General features: G+C 44.9%; 1 protein-coding gene across 1 annotated transcript in view; it reads right to left on the bottom strand.

Annotated features, from left to right (window-relative positions):
- The window catches only part of LOC146338013 (discoidin, CUB and LCCL domain-containing protein 1-like), a 68,561-nt gene that overhangs the window by 28,403 nt on the left and 19,912 nt on the right, over positions 1-20,246 (bottom strand). The window contains exons 3-4 of the mRNA XM_084816349.1: positions 5,036-5,173; positions 384-435 (exon numbers count right to left, since the gene is read on the bottom strand). Coding sequence (XP_084672475.1) covers positions 384-435; positions 5,036-5,173 — 190 coding nt within the window. The remainder of the gene's footprint in view (positions 1-383; positions 436-5,035; positions 5,174-20,246) is intronic.

The raw sequence follows: 20,246 nt of genomic DNA on the forward strand, positions 1-20,246 counted from the left end.
ATTTTCCCAAAATTTACACATATAAATTCGTAGGAAAATACATACGTTTCTGGTGAGGAACTGTTGAACAGAATAAGGGACAATATGCTAAATGTTACGTACTAATGTAAATTAAGTAAATACTTACGTAAATACTTACATAATTATTTGCGTATTTTTCCATATGACGAAAAAAGAATATTCACACCTGTCTGTGGGCGGATGACAGAACAAAAGGCACCTGACAATCCGCAAAACACAGACAGAGCAGATTTCACACAGTCCGTACATCCCTAATTGGGTCCTTATCTCTCTATGAAATAGAAACAGGCCTGTATGCTAAGCAGAAGAGTTATCTCAATATTTACAGGCAACTAGGGCAGATTCTCATAGGAAACACTCACCGGATTAGTTCCTTGCGATAATGGGTTCCCTTCTGCAAACATGAGATCAAATCTAAAAGACAGAAAGGGAGAGTCCAACTGGATAAGAGACTGTAGTTTAAACCTGGATCCCAGGAACATAGGAACCTGCATATACTGAGTCAGATCACTGGCCTATCTACTCCAGTATTGTCAACAAAATGCCTAATCAGTGGGTCACCACTTTGGGGTCTGCCTTTCATGTCTATGGATCTTAGGTTGTGCCTTATTCAGCAAAAACTTGTTTTGTGTGTATTGGACACTGTAACGTCTCTTTAATAAGGGATTGTCTAATTTGGCTAATTGCTGGTGGTGCAATACAGCTAATGCTTCTTTGAAACATATGTTTTGGCAGTGTCCAGCAGTTCCTTCTTTTTGTGGGGAGGTTATTACAATTTTTGTACTGGAACAGCCTTTAATACTCACTGATGTACATGTTCTTTTAAATTATTTACCTGCTTCATGGAAATTAACAAATGGTCAGTGTCAATGGATTCTCTGCACCCTTTTGACAGCTAAAAGCCCAATATTACAATATTGGAAGGATAAACACTCCCCTCCTATAATGCCATGGATTGAGGACCTTGCAACACTTTCAATATTTGAACGGGTGGCATATAGATGCTGCCTTCAAATGGATACCTATTTGGATATTTGGTCCCCTTTTGTTGCAGCCGATGTATAATTGCTAGAAAGTTGTACGCAGTTCAAACAAATCCATGTATGCATATTTAAAAATAAATAAAAAATAAAACAATATTTTCGGGTGCCCACAGGTACCACGTTGGGGACCTCGGTACTAGGTCAATGGCCATACTGGATGGGAACAGTGGGAGTTATAGTACAATATCCCCTTCATGGATCACTGCCCTGTTGTGGCGAAGGGGCTTGCATAACTCAGTGAAGCCATAAGCTATGCCGTGCAGGGCCACCCAAGATGGACAGGTCATGGCGGAGAGTTCTGACAAAATGTGGTCCACTGGAGAAGGAAATGGCAACCCACTCCAGTATTCCTGCCAAGAAAACCCCGTGGAACATATCACAAGGCTAAAAGAGATGACGCCGGAATATGAGCCCCTCAGGTTGGAAGGTGTCCAATATATTACTGGGGAAGAGCAGAGGGAATTTCCAAGTAGCGCCAGAAAGAGTGAAGCGGCTGGGCCAAAGCCGAAAGGACTCTCAGCTGTAGATGTGTCTGGTGGTGAAAAGAAAATCCGATGCTGTGAAGAACAATATTGTTTAGGAACCTGGAATGTAAGATCAATGAATCAAGGTAAGCTGGAGGTGGTCAAACATGAGATGGCAAGATTGAACATTGACATCTTGGGAATCAGCGAACTAAAATGGACAAGCATGGGCGAATTTAATTCAGGTGACCATTGTATCTACTACTGTGGGCAAGAATCCCTTAGAAGAAATGGAGTAGCACTCATAATCAATAAAAGGGTGAGAAAAGCAGTACTGGGGTACAATCTCAAAAATGATAGAATGATCTCAGTACGAATCCAAGGCAAACCATTCAACATCACAGTAATTCAAGTCTATGCCCCACAACACCTTCTAGAACTAACAACAAAAAAAGATGTCCTCTTCATCATAGGGGATTGGAATGCTAAAGTAGGAAGTCAAGAAATCACCGGGATAACAGGCAAGCATGGCCTTGGTGTACAAAATGAAGCAGGACAAAGGCTAATAGAGTTTTGCCAAGAGAACATGCTGATCATAGCAAACACTCTTTTCCAACAGCACAAGAGGTGACTCTACACGTGGACATCACCAGATGTTCAATATCGAAATCAGATTGATTATGTCCTTTGCAGCCAAAGATGGAGAAGCTCTATTTGTCAGTAAAAACAAGACCTGGAGTTGACTGTGGCTCAGATCATGACTTCTTATCGCAAAATTTCAGCTTAAATTGAAGAACGTAGGGAAAACCACTAAACCATTCAGGTATGACCTCAATCATATCCCTTATGAATATACAGTGGAGGTGACAAATAGATTTAAGGGATTAGACCTGATAGACAGAGCGCCTGAGGAACTATGGACGGAGGTCCGTAACATTGTTCAGGAGGCAGCAACTCAATCTATCCCAAAGAAAAAGAAATGCAAGAAAGCAAAGTGGCTGTCTGATGAGGCTTTACAAGTAGCTGAGGAAAGAAGGGAAGTGAAAAGCAAGGGAGAAAGGGGAAGATATATCCAACTGAATGCAGAGTTCCAGAGAACAGCAAGGAGAGACAAGAAGGCCTTCTTAAATAAACAATGCAAAGAAATCGAGGGAAACAATAGAATGGGAAAGACTAGAGATCTCTTCAAGAAAATTGGAGATCTCAAGGGAACGTTTTGTGCAAAGACGGGCATGATAAAGGACAAAGAAGGCAGGGACCTAACAGAAGCAGATGAGATTAAGAAGAGGTGGAAAGAATACACAGAAGAACTATACAGGAAAGATCTGAATGCCCCTGATAGCCATGATAGTGCGGTCACTGAACTTGAGCCGGACATCCTCGAGAGTGAAGTCAAGTGGGCCTTAGGAAGCATTACTAACAACAAAGCTGGCGGAGATGACAGTATTCCAGCTGAGCTATTTAAGATCCTAAAGACGATGGAAATTTGGAACACTCGACAGTGGTCACAAGGCTGGAAAAGGTCAGTTTACATTCCAATTCCAAAGAAGGGCAATGCCACAAGAGTGTTCGAACTACCATACAATTGCGCTCATTTCACATGCCAGCAAGGTGATGCTCAAAATCCTACAAGCTAGGCTTCAGCAGTATGTGAACCAAGAACTACCAGAAGTACAAGCTGGGTTTCGAAGAGGCAGAGGAACTAGAGATCAAATTGCCAACTTTCGCTGCATCATGGAGAAAGCAAGAGAATTCCAGAAAAACGTCTATTTCTGCTTCATTGACTACACTAAAGCCTTTGATTGTGTGGATCACAACAAACTCTGGCAAATTCTTAAAGAGATGGGAGTACCAGACCACTTTACCTGTCTCCTGAGAAACCTGTATGAGGGTCAATAAGCAACAGTAAGAACCGGACATGGAATAACTGATTGGTTCAAAATTAGGAAAGGAGTACGACAAGGCTGTATATTGTCGCCCTGCTTATTTAACTTATATGCAGAGTACATCATGAGAAACGCCGGGTTAGATGAATCACAGGTCGGAATTAAGATTGCCGGGAGAATTATCAACAATCTCAGATATGCAGACGATACCACCCTAGTGGCAGAAAGCGAAGAGGATCTCAAGAGCCTCTTGTTGAGGGTGAAAGCAGAGAGTGCAAAAGCTGGTCTGAAACTCAACATTAAAAAAACTAAGATCATGGCATCTGGCCCCACCACTTCCTGGCATATAGAAGGGGAAGAAATGGAAGCAGTGACAGATTTTATTTTATTGGGCTCCAAGATCACCGCAGACGGTGACTTTAGCCATGAAATTAAAAGACACTTGCTCCTTGGGAGGAAAGTTATGGCAAACCTAGACAGCATAGTAAGAAGCAGAGACATCACCTTGCCGACAAAGGTCCGTCTAATCAAAGCTATGGTTTTCCCAGTAGTAACGTATGGCTGTGAGAGCTGGACTATAAGGAAGACTGAGTGCCGAAGAATTGATGCGATCCAACTGTGGTGCTGGAGAAGACTCTTACGAGTCCCCTGGACTGCAAGTAGGTCAAATCAGTCAATCCTAAAGGAAATCAACCCTGACTGTTCATTGGAAGGACAGATACTGAAGCTGAAGCGCAAATATTTTGGCCACCTAATGTGAAGAGAAAACTCTCTGGAAAAGACCCTGATGCTGGGAAAGACTGAAGGCAAAAGGAGAAGGGTATGGCAGAGGATGAGATGGCTAGATAGCATCACCGATGCAATGAATATGAACTTGAGCAAACTCTGGGAGAGATCGGAGGACAGGAAGGCCTGGTGTCCATGGGGTCACGAAGAGTCAGACGCGACTTAACGACTGAACAACAACAACAATAGTCCAATATATCTGGAGTGCACCAAATTGGGGGAGGCTGTCATGAGAGAAAGCGCACCAAGCGATCTGATGTCCAACCTTCTCATCAGCGCTGGCCAGACTACCCCCTCTCACGATTCCTCCCAACAAACCACAAAGTGTGGAGAAAATGGTGACTTATAAACGTTTGTGGAATATAAATCCCCAATGACTGTCTACTGTGTGAACCCTTCAAAGGGAAATCCCCAGCTGCAGATGTTCCCCTTGGAACTCTGCCTTCCAGCCTCTGTGTACAAGGACCAATTCTCATGCACACAATGGCTCATTTACACCTCTTCGAGCCTGTGTAGCTCTTGTCCCTTCAGCATGCCATTCAATGGGCAAAGGTGCAGAGAGGGGCGACTGACATGATCGGTGGGTGAAGCATCTTCCTTATGAGGAAGGTTGACAGCCCTTGGGGGCTTTTTGGTTTGGAGGGGGAAGGCAACGAAGTGGAGGGGAGGGGAGGGGAGGGGGAAGGCATGGCAGCTGTTTATAAAATGATGCATGGAATGGAGAAAATAGATCACTATTTTTCTCCCTCTCTCATTCTAGAACCTCATTTATGAAAGATAACAATTCTCCTGGTTTAGCTGTTCTCACTGGGTGCAATGTGGACATTTTCCATACCTGGCTGGTTGCCGCTGGCATAAGAAAGGAGGAAGCCACGCCCCGAGCGATGTGTCATGCTGTTGAACAAGACAGTTACTGAGGTGGAGTTCAGCACCAAGACTGTGCGTGATGGATTTGAGTTGCTACAGTATGGGCCTGGATTGAGAAAGAGAGAATTTAGATGCTCATTATGTCAAGAAACACATTGGTCAAATTAACTTCAGCAGCAGATCAGCACAGTCCGGCCTGCTCCCTGCTGTGCCAGTCTTCTACTTGAAGGGAACTCTGAAAGTAGAGGAACAGTCAAAATGGTGCCTCCCCCCATCTGCAGTTTGAAGTGGCACATTCCTTTCCGCATCCTTAGGATGTTTTCAACTCACTCTGTTGTCTGTGTCAATCCAGCTTAAGTCTATGGCCCTATGCACTCTTACTTGGGAGTAAACTCTTGCAGGATTCACGAGGATTTATTTCTGAGTCAGCTTGTTTAGGTTTGTGCTGTAAAGTCTCACCTAAAGATAGATAGCCATTTCGCCTGGAAGAGCGGGTATACTGGAGCAGTGGTCTCCAAAGTGGGGTGCACAAGCCGCCTGATAATTGAGCAACCTCCTGCTGCCCTGAGCTGCTGTTGTCAATGATGGTGGTGGCAGAGGCAGCAGGACGGGATGGGACTTCCTCATCAGTCTGCTCATGTGCTGAGATGATCACCTGAGGCCCTCTTACATGTGCCCTCGCCAGTAAAAGTGAGGGTCTTCTCAGTAGTGGCATCCTCTTTATGGAATTCTCCCCACAGGGAGGCTTGCCTGGCACTTACATTGCTACCCTATCATTATCATCCTCATGATTTATTACATTTCTAATCCACTCAAGCTGAGAGGGAAGCTCCACGGCATTTCTCTCTTGGCTCCAGTCCTATCCTGCCTGTGCCACGGCCACTGAGAGCAACTGTGCCAGTCTCTGCCAGGCATGGCAGAGGAAGGTGCAGTTGCTTGCTCAGCCACGGCACCGAAGCAGCTGCTATCCTGCCAAAGGAGAGCAAATCTGTCCCAAATTTGCTGACCTTTTCTGTGATGACAAGCGGCTGTGAGTAGTATGCTACCTAGCAGACATTTTTGAAAAAATAAACACACTTAATCTGTCCCTTCAAGGTAAAGGTGACGTTTTAACAACAAGTGACAAAGTAACCGCTTTTCTAAAGAAACCTGTGCTATGGAGAGAACATTTTGAAAATGGCTGTTTGGAAATGTTTCCATTGGTAGGTGACTTTGTTGCCGAAAATGATGTAAGTGCGTCACCTATAAAAACGCTCATGTCTGCATACTTTAAAAACTTGGAAAGGGGATTTTCTAACCTGTTTAAAAACCTCCCAAATGAAGATTTTCAGTGAGTTTTGAACCCATTTGTTAAAAATATAAAAATGCAGCACCTTCTGATTAGTTTGCAAGAACAACTGATTGACAACAGTGAAAATGGAAGTTTACTAACTGAACTTCAACAAAAATCTTTGATAATTGGTGGACTGGACTGAAAAATGCATATCACAATTTAGTAAGCACAGCCAACAACGCATTTCTTCCATTTGGGTCGACGTATCTTTGGGAAGTGTCTTTTTCAGCTATGACAGCCATTTAACCACGTATCGAAATAAACTGAACTTAGAACCAGACCTTCAAATCGCTGTATCACGAAGTGTTAAACCAAGATTTTCAAAAATAATGAAGCATATTCAATCACATTGCTCTTACTAAAAATATAATTATTAATAATTATTTTAGTGAGAGCAAAAAGTTTTTTTATACCATTAATAAAATAATTAATTTTTAAATATCATTTATTTCATCTTTATCTCATCCTTTTTTAATTTTTATTTTGTGTATGTTGGATAATGTACATAACATATTAGTACACTAGTACATGTCTATCATTTATAAATAAATATACATCTATTGGGGGGTGCTCAATTTTGTTTTTACTAATAGTGGTGCGCGATCAAAAAAGTTTGGAGACCGCTGTTTTAGACAACAAAATGCACTCAAGAACATTTTCTGTCTCAAGTGACCCGGACTTCAGCCGTCAGTCAGAACAAAGTGGAAACGTTTGCACTATAAGCTACCTTCAAGTTCCTATTTTCTCTCTGCTCCAAACTACTCAGAAAATAAATACCTCATGCTTTCAGTTGTTTAATCCAAATTAATTTTGCAATCTCCCTCTGCCTATTAAGACCCCAGCTTAACAAACCGCCAGTTTGCTTGGCACTTTCTGGGGAGGGTCTGATCAGTAAGCTCTTTAAAAAAAAATAGGGGACAAATTTGCACACTGAAGTCTCCCCTTCCCCCAAGCCCCAGCTGTCATTTCAGCAGAGAGGCCAAGAACAGCAGGGCCTGTTTTAATCTATGCCATTTCTTTCATGGCTTTGACTTCACTTTTCTACATCCTTTCAGTCTGTGATGTATTGAAGCAGGGCTGGCATCAAAGGTTGGCATCTTTGGGCCTTTGCCAAGGCTCCTGCCCAGTAAGTGCCAGGCGCTCTGGAGCCGTCCTCCTTGCTGTTGCTGCAAGCTCACCTGTGCTCTCCAAGGAAATTCTGATGATGAGTTCTTTAAACTGTCTGCACCAAATCACCCTTTAATAATATTGTACTTGGAATGGATTCCTATCATTTTTCTGATCCACAATTACACAAACTATATTAACTGGTTCAGCTGGCCCTGTATCAACTTTAGGAACAGAGTGGAGCACACAATCATGTTTGCAAAACTTTACTCTAGGTTAGAGGCTAGAGCAGCCTTCCCCAAACTGAGGCCCTCCAGGTGTTTTGGACTTCAACTCCCATCAGCCCCAGTCAGCACGACCAATAGTGAGGAATGCTGGGAGCTGTCAACCAAAACATCTGGAGAGCACCAAGTTGGGGAAGACTGGGCTATTGGAACTAGTTCCAGCAAAACATAGGAGAATCAAGGTCATCATAGTTGCACATGTGGCAATGAAGCATTTGCAGCCTGTTCACGCAGCTTATGTCATTAGGTTTTGTGGGCAATTTGCATGAACCTGACATAAAAGCATAGAGGTGCCACTCAGTAAGTTTTCTGTAACTCTTCAGAAGAATAGGTGCAGTGGTTGGTGTGTTACGATGACTTAAAAATAGTATTTGAGACTTTGTGTTGGACTGCAACTCCCATCACCCTCAGCCAGCATGGCCCATCACCAACAACTTCACAAGCAAAACACAACCACCAACAACTTCACTAATCCCTTCAGTGTTGTTGCTCCCAAGACAGGCGACTTGCACTGCTCTCTGAAAACGTTGGAATGTCTGATGTGTTGCTTTGACATCCTGCCCAAAAGCGCTGGGATTGGAGAGCCCTGCTAATGTCATTCCCTGATTGGAAGCCAGAGATGTTGGTCACTAAATTAGATCTGCCCCACATCTCTCCTCTCCTCCTCCACCCCCCACCCCTGGCATGGCCTATGGAGACTTTGCATATGGGAGGTGAAAACTGTATCAACATTGGGCTTACACCAAACTGAAACCAACCACCCTCTCAAGTGGGTCCGAAGCAGCCTGTGGGTCCGAAGCAGTCGGGCAAGAGCTCCCTTGCTTCAGAGGTGGTCCGAACACCTTCAGTGTGGACCACTTTGGTCTAGTAAGTGGTATTCAGGTTTTGCCTGAAGCAGATGTATGCTGTTCCCTCAATGGCGAATGGTATTCAGTTGCTGGTAGACACATACATTGAAAGAAATAAAGAAAGGTTGCTGGTGGGGCAGAAAGGGGGCATTCCAGAACAAGCCAGTTCTTTGATGCTCTTGGTCTTTCATGCTCCCAATGAATCATCACAGATGGATCATTAATGACTGCATGGATGAGCTTCCTTCCAGTAAACACTTGAATTTGGCAAGGGGATGTACTGGGGGAGGGGCGGAGAGAGTGCACTCATGCACACAGGAGAACATGCATTTGGAGACGCTCCTTGCTCGGCCTTCCATTCTTTGTCTGGTCTTGCTTTATAGGCGGCTGGTGGCCTATGACACATCTTGCTTGCACACCAGATGTTACACAAGCGTTACTGACAATTCTGGTATGTGCCATTCCAAGCCAGGCTGTGGGAGGATGGGTGGAAATCTGGTGTCCCAGAGCCAAAACTCTGCACTCAGTCAAGGCAACAAAATAAGCAAAGTACCCCTGGAGATAATATATTATTCCATCCTGCTGTAGTGTGTATGTGTGTGTATTACAGATAAGGTCCCTGTTAGGATTTGGTAAGCTGGAGCTACAACACTTAACTCAGCCTTCCCCAATCTAATGCCCTCCAGATGTTTTGGACGACAGCTTCCATCATCCCCTTCAGCATATAATTTAAAAATCCTGTATCCTTTTTCATATAATATGCAAGTTCTCTAAGTTCTTTCTAATACCGAACTTTAAAAATGCATTTATATTGGATGCACCATGGGATGGAATGCAAACAGATGGATTGAAAGGGAGGCATGTAGTCCGAGCAATGGCAGATTAATTATTTCGGTGACAGCAGAATTCTGCAGAAACATGAGAGAACGGAGGCATTGCAAGGGACGGACACAAAGAAGAATGTTTGCAGAAGTCAAGACTGACCAGAGCATGAATAACAGTTTAGCTAAGGAACTGAGTGTGCTTGTGGGGGCAAATCTGCAGACCAGTTTTTCACTTTGGGGAGGGATTGGCGCTGATGTGCATTAACTAATGTGTTAGGGGCCATAGCTCAGTGTGACAGAGCACATGCTTTGTATGCAGAAGGTCCCAGGTTCAATCCCAGGCTTCTCCAGCTACAGCAAGGAAAGAATCCTGCCTGAAATCCACTGCCAGTCAGTGTTGACAGTACAGGGCTAGAAGGGCCGATGGCCTGATTCAGCGTAAGGCAGCTTCCGATGTTCCTAGCATGGATGCACATTTTGTGCATCTTTTTTACCAGAACAAAATTCTGGTAAAAAAGATGCAGTTCTGTCAATGAGGGGACAACGGAAGACCCTTTTAAAAAAGGAAATTCTCAAGGCACAGTTACAAACAATTCCAACAAGAAGAAAAGGTGGAAGGCAACAGAAGAAGCCAATGTGGCTTCACAAAAAGCTTAGGGATGACCTGAAAACAAAAAAGGACACATAGAGGAAGTGGAGAGAAGGCCAAGTAACAAAGGAAGAGTACAGGCAGGTAGCATAGAATTGCAGGGATGGTATCAGGAAGGCTAAAGCTGAGAACGAGCTGAGGTTAGTGAGGGATGCTAAAAACAACAGAAAGGCTTTCTTCAGCTACGTGCATAGTAAAAGGCAGAGGAAAGAAATGGTTGTTCAGCTATTCAATAAGGATGGCAAAATGATAACAGATGACAAAGAAAAGGCAGAGGTGCTCAATTCCTACTTTGGCTCAGTCTTCTCCCAAAAGAGGGTCTATGACCCCCCTGGCAAAGGCGAAGTGCAGGCTGAAGGGGCAGGATTGCAGCTTGAGATCGACAGGCATATGGTCAAGGAACACCTAATTACTTTGAATGAGTTCAAATCTCCAGGGCCAGATGAACTGCACCCTAGAGTAATAAAGGAACTGGCAGAAGAACTCTCAGAACCGCTGTCTATTTTCTTTGAGAAATCATGGAGGAGGGGTGAAGTGCCAGATGACTGGAGGAGGGCTAATGTTGTCCCTATCTTCAAAAAGGGTAAAAAGGAGGAACCTGGGAACTACAGACCAGTCAGTCTGACATCAGTCCCTGGGAAAATTCTGGAGCAGTTGATAAAGCAATCCATCCGGAAGCACCTTGAAAACAATGCAGTGATGACTCGAAGCCAACATGGATTTGTCAAGAACAAATCCTGCCAGACGAATCTGATCTCATTTTTTGAACAGGTAACCTCGCTAGTGGACCGTGGGAATGCTGTGGACATCATATACCTCGACTTCAGCAAAGCTTTCGACAAAGTGCCCCATGATCTCCTGATGAGCAAACTAGCTCAAAGTGGGCTAGATGAAACAACGATCTGGTGGATCCACAGTTGGCTACAGAATCAGACTCAAAGAGTGCTCATCAATGGGACCTTCTCCAACTGGGGAGAGGTAACGAGTGGGGTACCGCAGGGCTCAGTCCTGGGCCCAGTGCTCTTCAACATTTTTATTAATGTCTTGGAGGAGGAGGTGCAGGGAATGCTGATCAAATTTGCAGATGACACAAAATTGGGTGGGATAGCTAATACTTTGGAAGACAGAAACAAAATTCAAAGTGATCTGGATAGACTGGAGCGCTGGGCAGAAAACAACAGAATGACATTTAACAGGGATAAATGCCAAGTTCTGCACCTAGGAAAAAGAAACCAAATGCACAGTTACAAGATGGGGGATACGTGGTTCAACAACACTACAAGCGAGAAGGATCTTGGAATTGTTGTCAATCACAAGCTGAATATGAGTCAACAATGTGATGTGGCTGCAAAAAAGGCTAATGCTATTTTGGGCTGCATTAATAGAAGTATAGCTTCCAAATCCTGGGAAGTACTAGTTCCCCTCTACTCAGCACTGGTTAGGCCTCATCTAGAGTACTGTGTCCAGTTCTGGGCACCACACTTTAAGGATGCAGACAAACTGGAGAGGGTTCAGACACAGAGGAGGGCAACAAAGATGATCAGGGGACTGGAAACAAAGCCCTATGAAGAGAGACTGAAAGAACTGGGCATGTTTAGCCTTGAGAAGAGAAGACTGAGGGGAGATATGATAGCGCTCTTCAAGCACCTGAAAGGTTGCCACAGAGAGGAAGGCCAGGATCTCTTCTCGATCATCCCAGAGTGCAGGACACGGAATAATGGGCTCAAGTTACAGGAAGCCAGATTCTGGCTGAACATCAGGAAAAACTTCCTGTTAGAGCAATATGACAATGGAACCAATTCCCTAGGGAGATGGTGGGCTCTCCCACACTGGAGTCATTCAAGACGAGGCTGGACAGCCATCTGTCAGGGATGCTCTGTCTTGGATTCCTGCATTGAGCAAGGGGTTGGACTCGATGGCCTTGTAGGCCCCTTCCAACCCTACCATTCTATGATTCTATGACACCTAATAGTCCACGAAACGCAGATGGAATGAGGGCAAATATAAAGAACCTCTGTGATTTGATCACACACTAATTATGGGAAGCTAAGGAGAGAGCGGAACCAAAAATGAAATCAAAGCTGTGTGCCTAATCATAAGGATGGATCGCAATGCTGCTGGCAGTGGTTATGCAAAGTAACTGAGAAGTGGCTGATGGGAGTTGTAGTCCAAAACATCTGGAGTGTACCAGGTTGGGAAAGGCTGACTTAACCCTTCATCTGCCAGACAAGCTAATAGCTGTAGTATATGCCCATCATGGGCCTGATTCTCCACTATTTGGGTGAAATATGTTGCTGAAATATTCCAGGTTCAGAGCCTAGTTGAGTTCCAGGAGGGCAGCAGGGAGAGTAGAACAGGGTTAGCACCAGCCTTGGGACTTGGCAGTAGGGAAGCCATGTGTCCTCTTTTGCAGAGGACAGTCCTCTATTTGAGTGCTCTCAAAGTCCAGTTAAAAAATTAAGAATCCTAGGAACTGTTGCCCATCAACTGTAAGCACCTGAGCAGCAGACTGAACAGGCAGGCACACATGCCACCTAGTCACAGTCAGGGATGTTCAGATTTTGTTAAATCCATTCCCTCTGCATTTTGTGGACTGTTGGGTGTCTTTCGTTCCATTGTCCGCTCATTGGTGGAATTGGATCTTTTAAAATCAGAATTTCATTCTACTTGCGCAAAATTCGCATCAGTGCTAATGCGCATCACTGGATCGTCACCTTGCTGTGGTGAGTGGGCTTGTGTGTTCCAATGAACCTTGTGAGCGAAGCCATCGGGAGTTATGTACTCCCAGCAGGGTTACCCATGGCAGCAAGGTCAAGGGGGAGGAACCAGGCAAAGAACGATCCAAGAAAGTCCTCAACGGCAGAACAGGTGGAAGATAACAAGGTGAATGTTAGAACGGCTGAGAAGGCAGATGAAGGCTGCAGCAGATAAAAGACCACCAATTTTCATGATATTCACGCCATTGGATTAGAGCCTTTTCTGTGAAGACTGTGTGTTGATCATTGTGCACTGATCTCCACAGATAAAACAAATTAATGCACAGGCATCTTCCAATCTAAATAGACTCTGTCTTTGGAAGACAATCTTACTCGGTCATGAGTGATCGCCATGATGATGCACAATAGCACTAACCCTGACCAAAATGAAGAACTTGTCCACAAGTCCACAGAATCTGTGTGACTCAGGGAAAGCCAGTTCGCTACAGAATCCATAGGTCGGATTCATAGAAATCTTTGGAATCCATAGCAGATTTCTCTGACATCCCTAGGCACAGTCTCCCGCACCATGGCTCCCTGAGTATGTTCAATCCTTATTATACAGAGTGGCCCAAAAGTAGGTATACAGTTGTTTAGAACGTTGATGGGAGGGGGAGAGAATGTGTGAGTAGAAGATGTGTGGGTGGTGTCAGAATGACAGCTGGGAAGAGTGAGTGACAGGGAGTGACAGTTAAATCAGTTAATGGAATACATTTCGAGCACTTACGAGATTAAACAGTGTTAAACAAATGTAAATGTAATAAACAATGTAATAAAATGCAAATAAACTATACTGTATACCTACTTTGGGACCACTCTGTATTGTTCTTTTTGGGCAGGGTGCCTTCTTTTGGTACTTGCTTTGTTTTTAAAAACGTTTTAAAAAAACCTCTTCAAACCATGCTGCTTCCCTCTTGTTTCTTCGTGGCTCAGTTCTGGCCCCCTTTCTGTCAGCATGGGAGCACTGTGTTTGATATTAGAGGGAGTGATGACTAAGTGGGACTGTTCAGAGGTGGCATGCTGCCAAGTGCCAGTGGACGGGGGGAAACAAACAAAAGGGGAGGGCTTTTGCCTTCATGCTCTGCCTGGCATCCTGGAAGCATGTGGGTAGTCGTTATGGGAAACAGGATGCTGGCCCAGATGGACCATTGGGTTGATCCAGGAGGGCTCTTCTTACATTCTTACAAGCCTGCCCAATTAAGTTCTCAGTCTGGAAATACTAGAGCGGCCCCCAGGGAATGTACTTTCTTTGTTTATATATCACATCTTTCCTTCAAGGAACTCAGAGCAGTACATACATCCATTCCCCCCCCCTTTATCTTCACAACAACCTTGGGAGGCAGGTTAGGCTACGAGGTGGCCATTGACCCAAGTCAATGAAGCCATACCATTCACTCCAAAACCTTAAATTCTGCACTGGCAGTGCCATTTCCTTACATCCTTGCTTTCAGTGATTACCTGCAGGTCCACAGGCTAATTCAAGCCAACAGAGGGCACCTGGCCCGCCCCCCGTAACCACTTGAGGCATAAACCAAACCTCCTGTGCCGGAATGTGTAATGTAGACACATCACTCTGATTAAGCAGCCACAAAATACAGCTGAGTCTGAGTGAGCGTTTCCCACATCCTCATCTTACTCAAACACAGCACGGCGAAGGGCTTCAGCTTCCTGTCACCCGCCCGGCCACCCAGGATGATTGCTGGAGGATCCCTTCCCTGTGCCAAAAAGGGCCACTCCTGTCCACAGACAAACACGCACATACCCTCCTTAAGCTGACCTGGGTGTCTCCATGCTCCTCAGCCATTTGACATGGCCCAGCAAACTGTTTATACCAGTAGCCAATGCACAGGAGCAATGAGCTGGTCTGATCCTGAAGATTAAGCACAATGAGTCTGAAATAGAGTGGGGAGGGACCAGCAGTGAGGCTGCCCCCCTCTGCCCTTCCTAAATTCTACTTTTATTATTAAGTAGTAGTTTAAGTAGCTGGTTCATAAGCTGATGGTCACTGGTGTACTTTCAGACCATGATGAAAATAATAGCAAGTTCCAAAGAGCCAAAGGTTTCTGTCTTGCCAATGCCAAGGGTTCTTTTTGGATTCAGGCGGCATGTAGCACTCAAGAGATTAAGGTATAAAAAAGCCTGGCAGTTCTGCCCAAGGGGAGCTTCGATGCAGCCCTGACCGGGAAGGTGCTGCATATCGGCTGCAGACTGGGGTCTTCTCGTTGTTGTCCACTGGGGCTTCTGATAACTGACTGAGGAAAGCTCACTTGGTATTGTATTTTCTTCATATCCTTTTGCCTGTTTTAAATCAAATCCTTTGACTTCAACTCACTTGTGTGCTTATTGCTCCTGAATCAAAAAAGAACCCTTGCTATTGGCAAGACAGTTTCTTAGACTTTTCTGCTCTGCATTGAAGAGGTAAGCCACTTTTCCATTAGGCAAGAAGTATTTCGAGCATCCTTCCATGCAGCTATGTGCTGAAGACGCAAGCCACTGTTATGTTGGGCAAGGAATCTTTCAAGCATCCTCACATGCTTATGGCAAATTCCAAAGGGCCAGGGGTTCTTAGACACTTCTGCTATGTGTTGAAGAGGCAGGCCTCTCAAGCATCTTCCTTGCTTATAGCCACAAGGTAATAAAATACAGTGGTACACAATGAACACGCAAATCAAAATAGTGGTTCTCAATGCAACAAAGCTTAAGAACCACTGTGCTAAGTAAACACCCCATCTATATGCCAGTGTTAAGTTGTATATTGAACAATACTGAGGCAAAAGAAAGAAAGAAAGAAAGAAAGAAAGAAAGAAAGAAAGAAAGACAGACCCCGGCAAGGGAACCGAATGGCTAACCAACATTGAAACCAATCAGATAATAAGCATAGGCTGCAGATGTGACCAAGGTGAAATGTTTCCCAGGTCTCTTTGTTTGTAGGCCTCGTAGGCCTCTTTGCCACAGCACTGTGGCGTGAAATCCTTCATTCCACACTGCTCATCTCAGCCCTGAGGCATCTGCCAGCAGCTGTATCATTTCCCACAGCAAGCGGAACAAAACAGCCAGCAAGAGCTGCAGCCAGAAGCTTCTCTCTCCCTTTCCTGCCGTATGCACAGTGCGCTGCTCCAAGGTCATGCTTGTTCAGGACTTCCGTTCGAGAGAACTTCCCAAAACCACCAGCTTTAATAAAGGCTGTATCGGACAGGAAGGCCTCCACTTTGGAGAGAGAATATGCTGTCAGGACCCCTGCCAGAAGCAGGAACAGGCCAATTGCAGGGAAGTGGAGGGGATGGGAAGGAAAAATTCCAGCAAATGCTCACGTTCCTGTAACTGGAAATGTGCTTTCACTATCAGCATATAACCTCCCACGTTACAGAAGCCTTCTCCAACCCAGTGCTCTCCAGATGTGTTGGACTGCGACTCCTATAATTCCCCCAGCCAGCATGGCCAATGGCCGCACTAGCTGGGGATGATGGGAATTGTAGTCCAACACATCTGGAGGGTGCCAGGTTGGAGACGCCTGCATTACAGATAGTTAAACCTATGTAGAAAATGTAGATAGTCAAATCTATGTCGAAAATACGAAGCTGCCTTATACTGAGTCAAACTATCTGTCCATCTGGCTCAGTATTATTTACACTGACTGGCAGCCACTCTCTGGGGCTTTATGTAGGGTTTTTCCCCCCACCTCCAGCCCTGCCTGCAGATGCCAGGGACTGAACCAGGGATCTGTGCTCCTCCACCACCAAGCTACAGCCCATCCTGGGTTTGCCATCGAGTTCTCCATCAGCAGGGACCTGCAACCGATCCCTTCACCCGGGCACGTGTACTTGCATGATACACCGGTTTACAGACATGTATTTGTTGCACTTCACTCTATCTGTTGCTACTATGTTGTATAAAAAGGAACAGCCACAATAAATGATCTTAAAAATACATGGCTTCTTATTGCAATTTTATCACAAGTAGATCTAAAAGTGGGCCTTTGAAGCTCACCATAGCTCCCTCTCTGTTGTCCTTCCATCAGCAGGCAAAGACATTTTTATTCAGTCTGTTACTGAATGGTGTCTTTAATTGGTTGGATGCTGTTTATTTCTTCTTTAGGGTTGTGTTTTTAATTGTGCCTCTAATTTATTTGTTTCTAAGGTCGTTTTAATTACTTTCTGTTTTCATCTTGGTCTTATTATGGTTAGCTGCCTTGAGTGCCGTTTTTGGGTACAAAAATAAATTATTTATTTGGGTACATCAAATAAATAAATAAATGGCCATCCCACACCGAAATCTGAAATTATGAACCTGAGAACCTCACTGCGCTCCTATTTAGGCTGATAAATTCCCGCTCAGAGTACATCTGCTGCAGAATTGCAGGTAGGGCCACCCCCTCCCCACAGTTTCTTTCCTTACCTAAAGCAGTAATCTGAGCTACAATGTTTAATGGGAGACTACTGGGGGTGAGGGAAGGTGGAGGTTCTTAACACCCTCTCCTCTCTGCCAGTTTCCGAGCAGCAAAGTATCTCTCCTCCCCTACCCCTGTCACAACCCCCTGCTTTAGCTCCATAGGAGGGAGAAGAAATTTTACTCATTGGGTTCCCTGGCCCCATGGAGCTAAAAGCAGCTTGTGAAGGGCAATCTGGAAGTGAAAAAGTTGCAAAGAGGGAAAGCTTAAGGTGCTCCAGTCTCCACACTGATTGATTACGGACTGCAGCTGGGGCAGCTGGTTGAATTTTTTTTAAAAAATATACAATATGGTGCATAGGATGGAAGACCACATGTGACTAACATCAAGTATGACTATCATCAAGGGTGACTAAAATCATGTGTAGTTTGAGCCTTACTGACAATATTCCAAAAGAGAAAGGGCTCCCCTCCCTTTAAGAATTCTGAAGGAAGGCAACATTTAGGGATGGGTGAACAAGCAATATGCATGTTCACTCAGATTGTCTGAGCATCAGCTTGATGCTCATCTCTCCTTCCATTTCGGCAAGCGCTTGTGATAGCTGTTCGATCTGTGCAAATATGAAAATTGTGCACATTGAACAAGAACAGGAAAATTGTGCAAACATTTCAGTATTTTCAAGGTTGTGCAACTTTCCCCTATAGACTAAAGCATGACATTGAGCATTTTGAAGAACTGTGCAATTCTGAACTGCTTTGTCTCTGAAATTTGTGCAATTCTTGAACACAAGCGCATGTTTGTGAATTTGCAAACATTTTCGGAGAACACGTTCTCCTGCTCATGCTCACATTCGAGGTTGCGAATGGGGCATGCTCAACTGTTTTGTGAGCACAAACTTCTCATGAATCCCTACTAAGCACGTGCAGTCTTCCCATTATGGTGTAGCATTGTGATGTGAGAAGCTGCACCTGTGGAATTTGTTTTCCTCAATGCTCTGAAAGGAGAGAACTCTGCCTATTTGGGGCTGTGGTCACTTTTAGGTGATTAAAGGTGCAATCCTACACTTGTTTAGACAGAAAAAAGTCCTACAACTCCCAGCATGCCCCAGCCAGTATGGCTGGCTGGAGAATGCTGGAAATTGTAGGACTTTTTTCTGTCTAAACAGGCATAGGATTGCACCCTAATTTTTTTTTTTTTTAAGTCTAAGGGTGCAATCTTTTTGGGATAGGTGGCCACCTCTGAACTTGGAGGTGACTGCCTATCCAATGCAGGGCAGGACAAGCCCTGATCATCCCCTCCATGGGCAGGAGAAGCCCTGATCATCCCCTCAGATGATGCCCCTCCATGATCAGGCATGGATGGAGGGGATGATCATGCAGGGCAGGAGAGGATCATCCCCTCCATGCTTCAGCTGCCCTGCATTCATGGCTAGACAGCTGATTTAGGCTGTATAGCCGTGGGAAGGCGGAGCAGGGGTGGGGGCGGATGCCGGCCCATGCATAGGAAGCATCAGAACAGCTCTTCCACCCTCCCCACCCTGGCATGCCCCCAGGAACGCCCTGTTTTCTCTGCTCTGTACTCCTCCTCCAAGTGAGGAGCGTGGGGTCGTTCCCCGTTGCTTACAAGGCAGCATGGGAGGGGGTGGAGGTTGGTCACCAGGAACTGACCTATCCTATGGCTGTCTAGCCGCTGACTAGCGGCCATAGGATTGCACCCTTAGTAGCTCAATTCTAAGCTGTATACCAGCTCTCCATAATACATTCTTCACATACAACAACAATAATGTGGGACCTGCAACAAAATGTTGCAGTGTGGAGTGCTGCTCTTCAGGATTCCAGCAATTGTGTTCCACCCTGCCTCCCTCCAGTTCCACCCCCTGCCCCCCACCAGTCTTTCAGGATTCTGTGGCTACTTCTTATTGGGCTATTTTGGGGGTCTTTCCCCAACTTAATTTTTTTTCCTAAAGACTTTTTGTACTACTGAAGACCTTGGAGCTTCCCATGCCTGCTGATACGATACCTTCCTCTTGTGGATGGTTGGTGCTTTTTGGCTACGTAAGGAACAGCATACACAGGAACAGCACACACAGCTTGAACATCAGAAATAGAGGGAATCATCAACAACATCAATTTACATTTATATCCCACCCCTCCTCCAACGAGCTAAAGATGGCTTAAAAAGTTCAGGTTAGTGTTCCCCACAAACTGAAATGGGGTGGTGGGAGTGTTTGAATTTCCAGAGGGATAAAGGTGGATTCAGTGATGAAAAAGAACACTGAAATGTAGTTGTTGTGTTTGGAAGTAGCCAGAGATGAATTCCAACTTGTTTCATTCCATGAATTGTAGCACCAAGTTCGGTTCAAAATAATTTGGTTTTCTCAAACTAGAAAATGACAGCATTGCACCTGGCAAGCTGATCTCAGATGGCTGTGTGGGGATGTTCAAAGAAATCAGGGCAGGGGGTTGTAGGGAATTCCCTGGTAGGAATTCAAAATCCATGTCTACTTTAAAAACAGCCATAATTGCAAGGCTTCTTCTCACACATATATGCGCATCTTTGTAGCCTGGGGAATTGCAATGCAATGTCCTAGATAATGACAGGATCAAGAAAAATCTGGCACTTTGTTGTTGTTGTTTCTGCCTGGGAAATGGGCCACATGGAGGGAACTTACACAAGGAGCAGATGTGTGTGTGCCAGTTCATTAAAGTCCCATCCCCCCTGCCTGTGGAGCAGTGCCCCAAACATTTTCAGGATTTCCAGGGAGAGATTGAATGGATTTAAGAGAGATTTGACAGACCTAAACAGACTGTCAGCAGCCGGGGGGGGGGGGGGGCTCAAAGAGGAAGCAAGCAAGCAAGCAAGCAAGCAAGCAAGCAAGGAAGAAAGAAAGAAAGAAAGAAAGAAAGAAAGAAAGAAAGAGAGATGACCTTTGGAAATGTCTGCCAAAAAGAGTCTTCCAGAGAATCATGAATCAGACTGTGCCAGGAATGG

Source organism: Heloderma suspectum, chromosome 10 (assembly GCF_057233095.1).
Source record: "Heloderma suspectum isolate Gila_16-S chromosome 10, 16-S_ref, whole genome shotgun sequence".
Lineage (NCBI taxonomy): Eukaryota > Metazoa > Chordata > Lepidosauria > Squamata > Helodermatidae > Heloderma > Heloderma suspectum.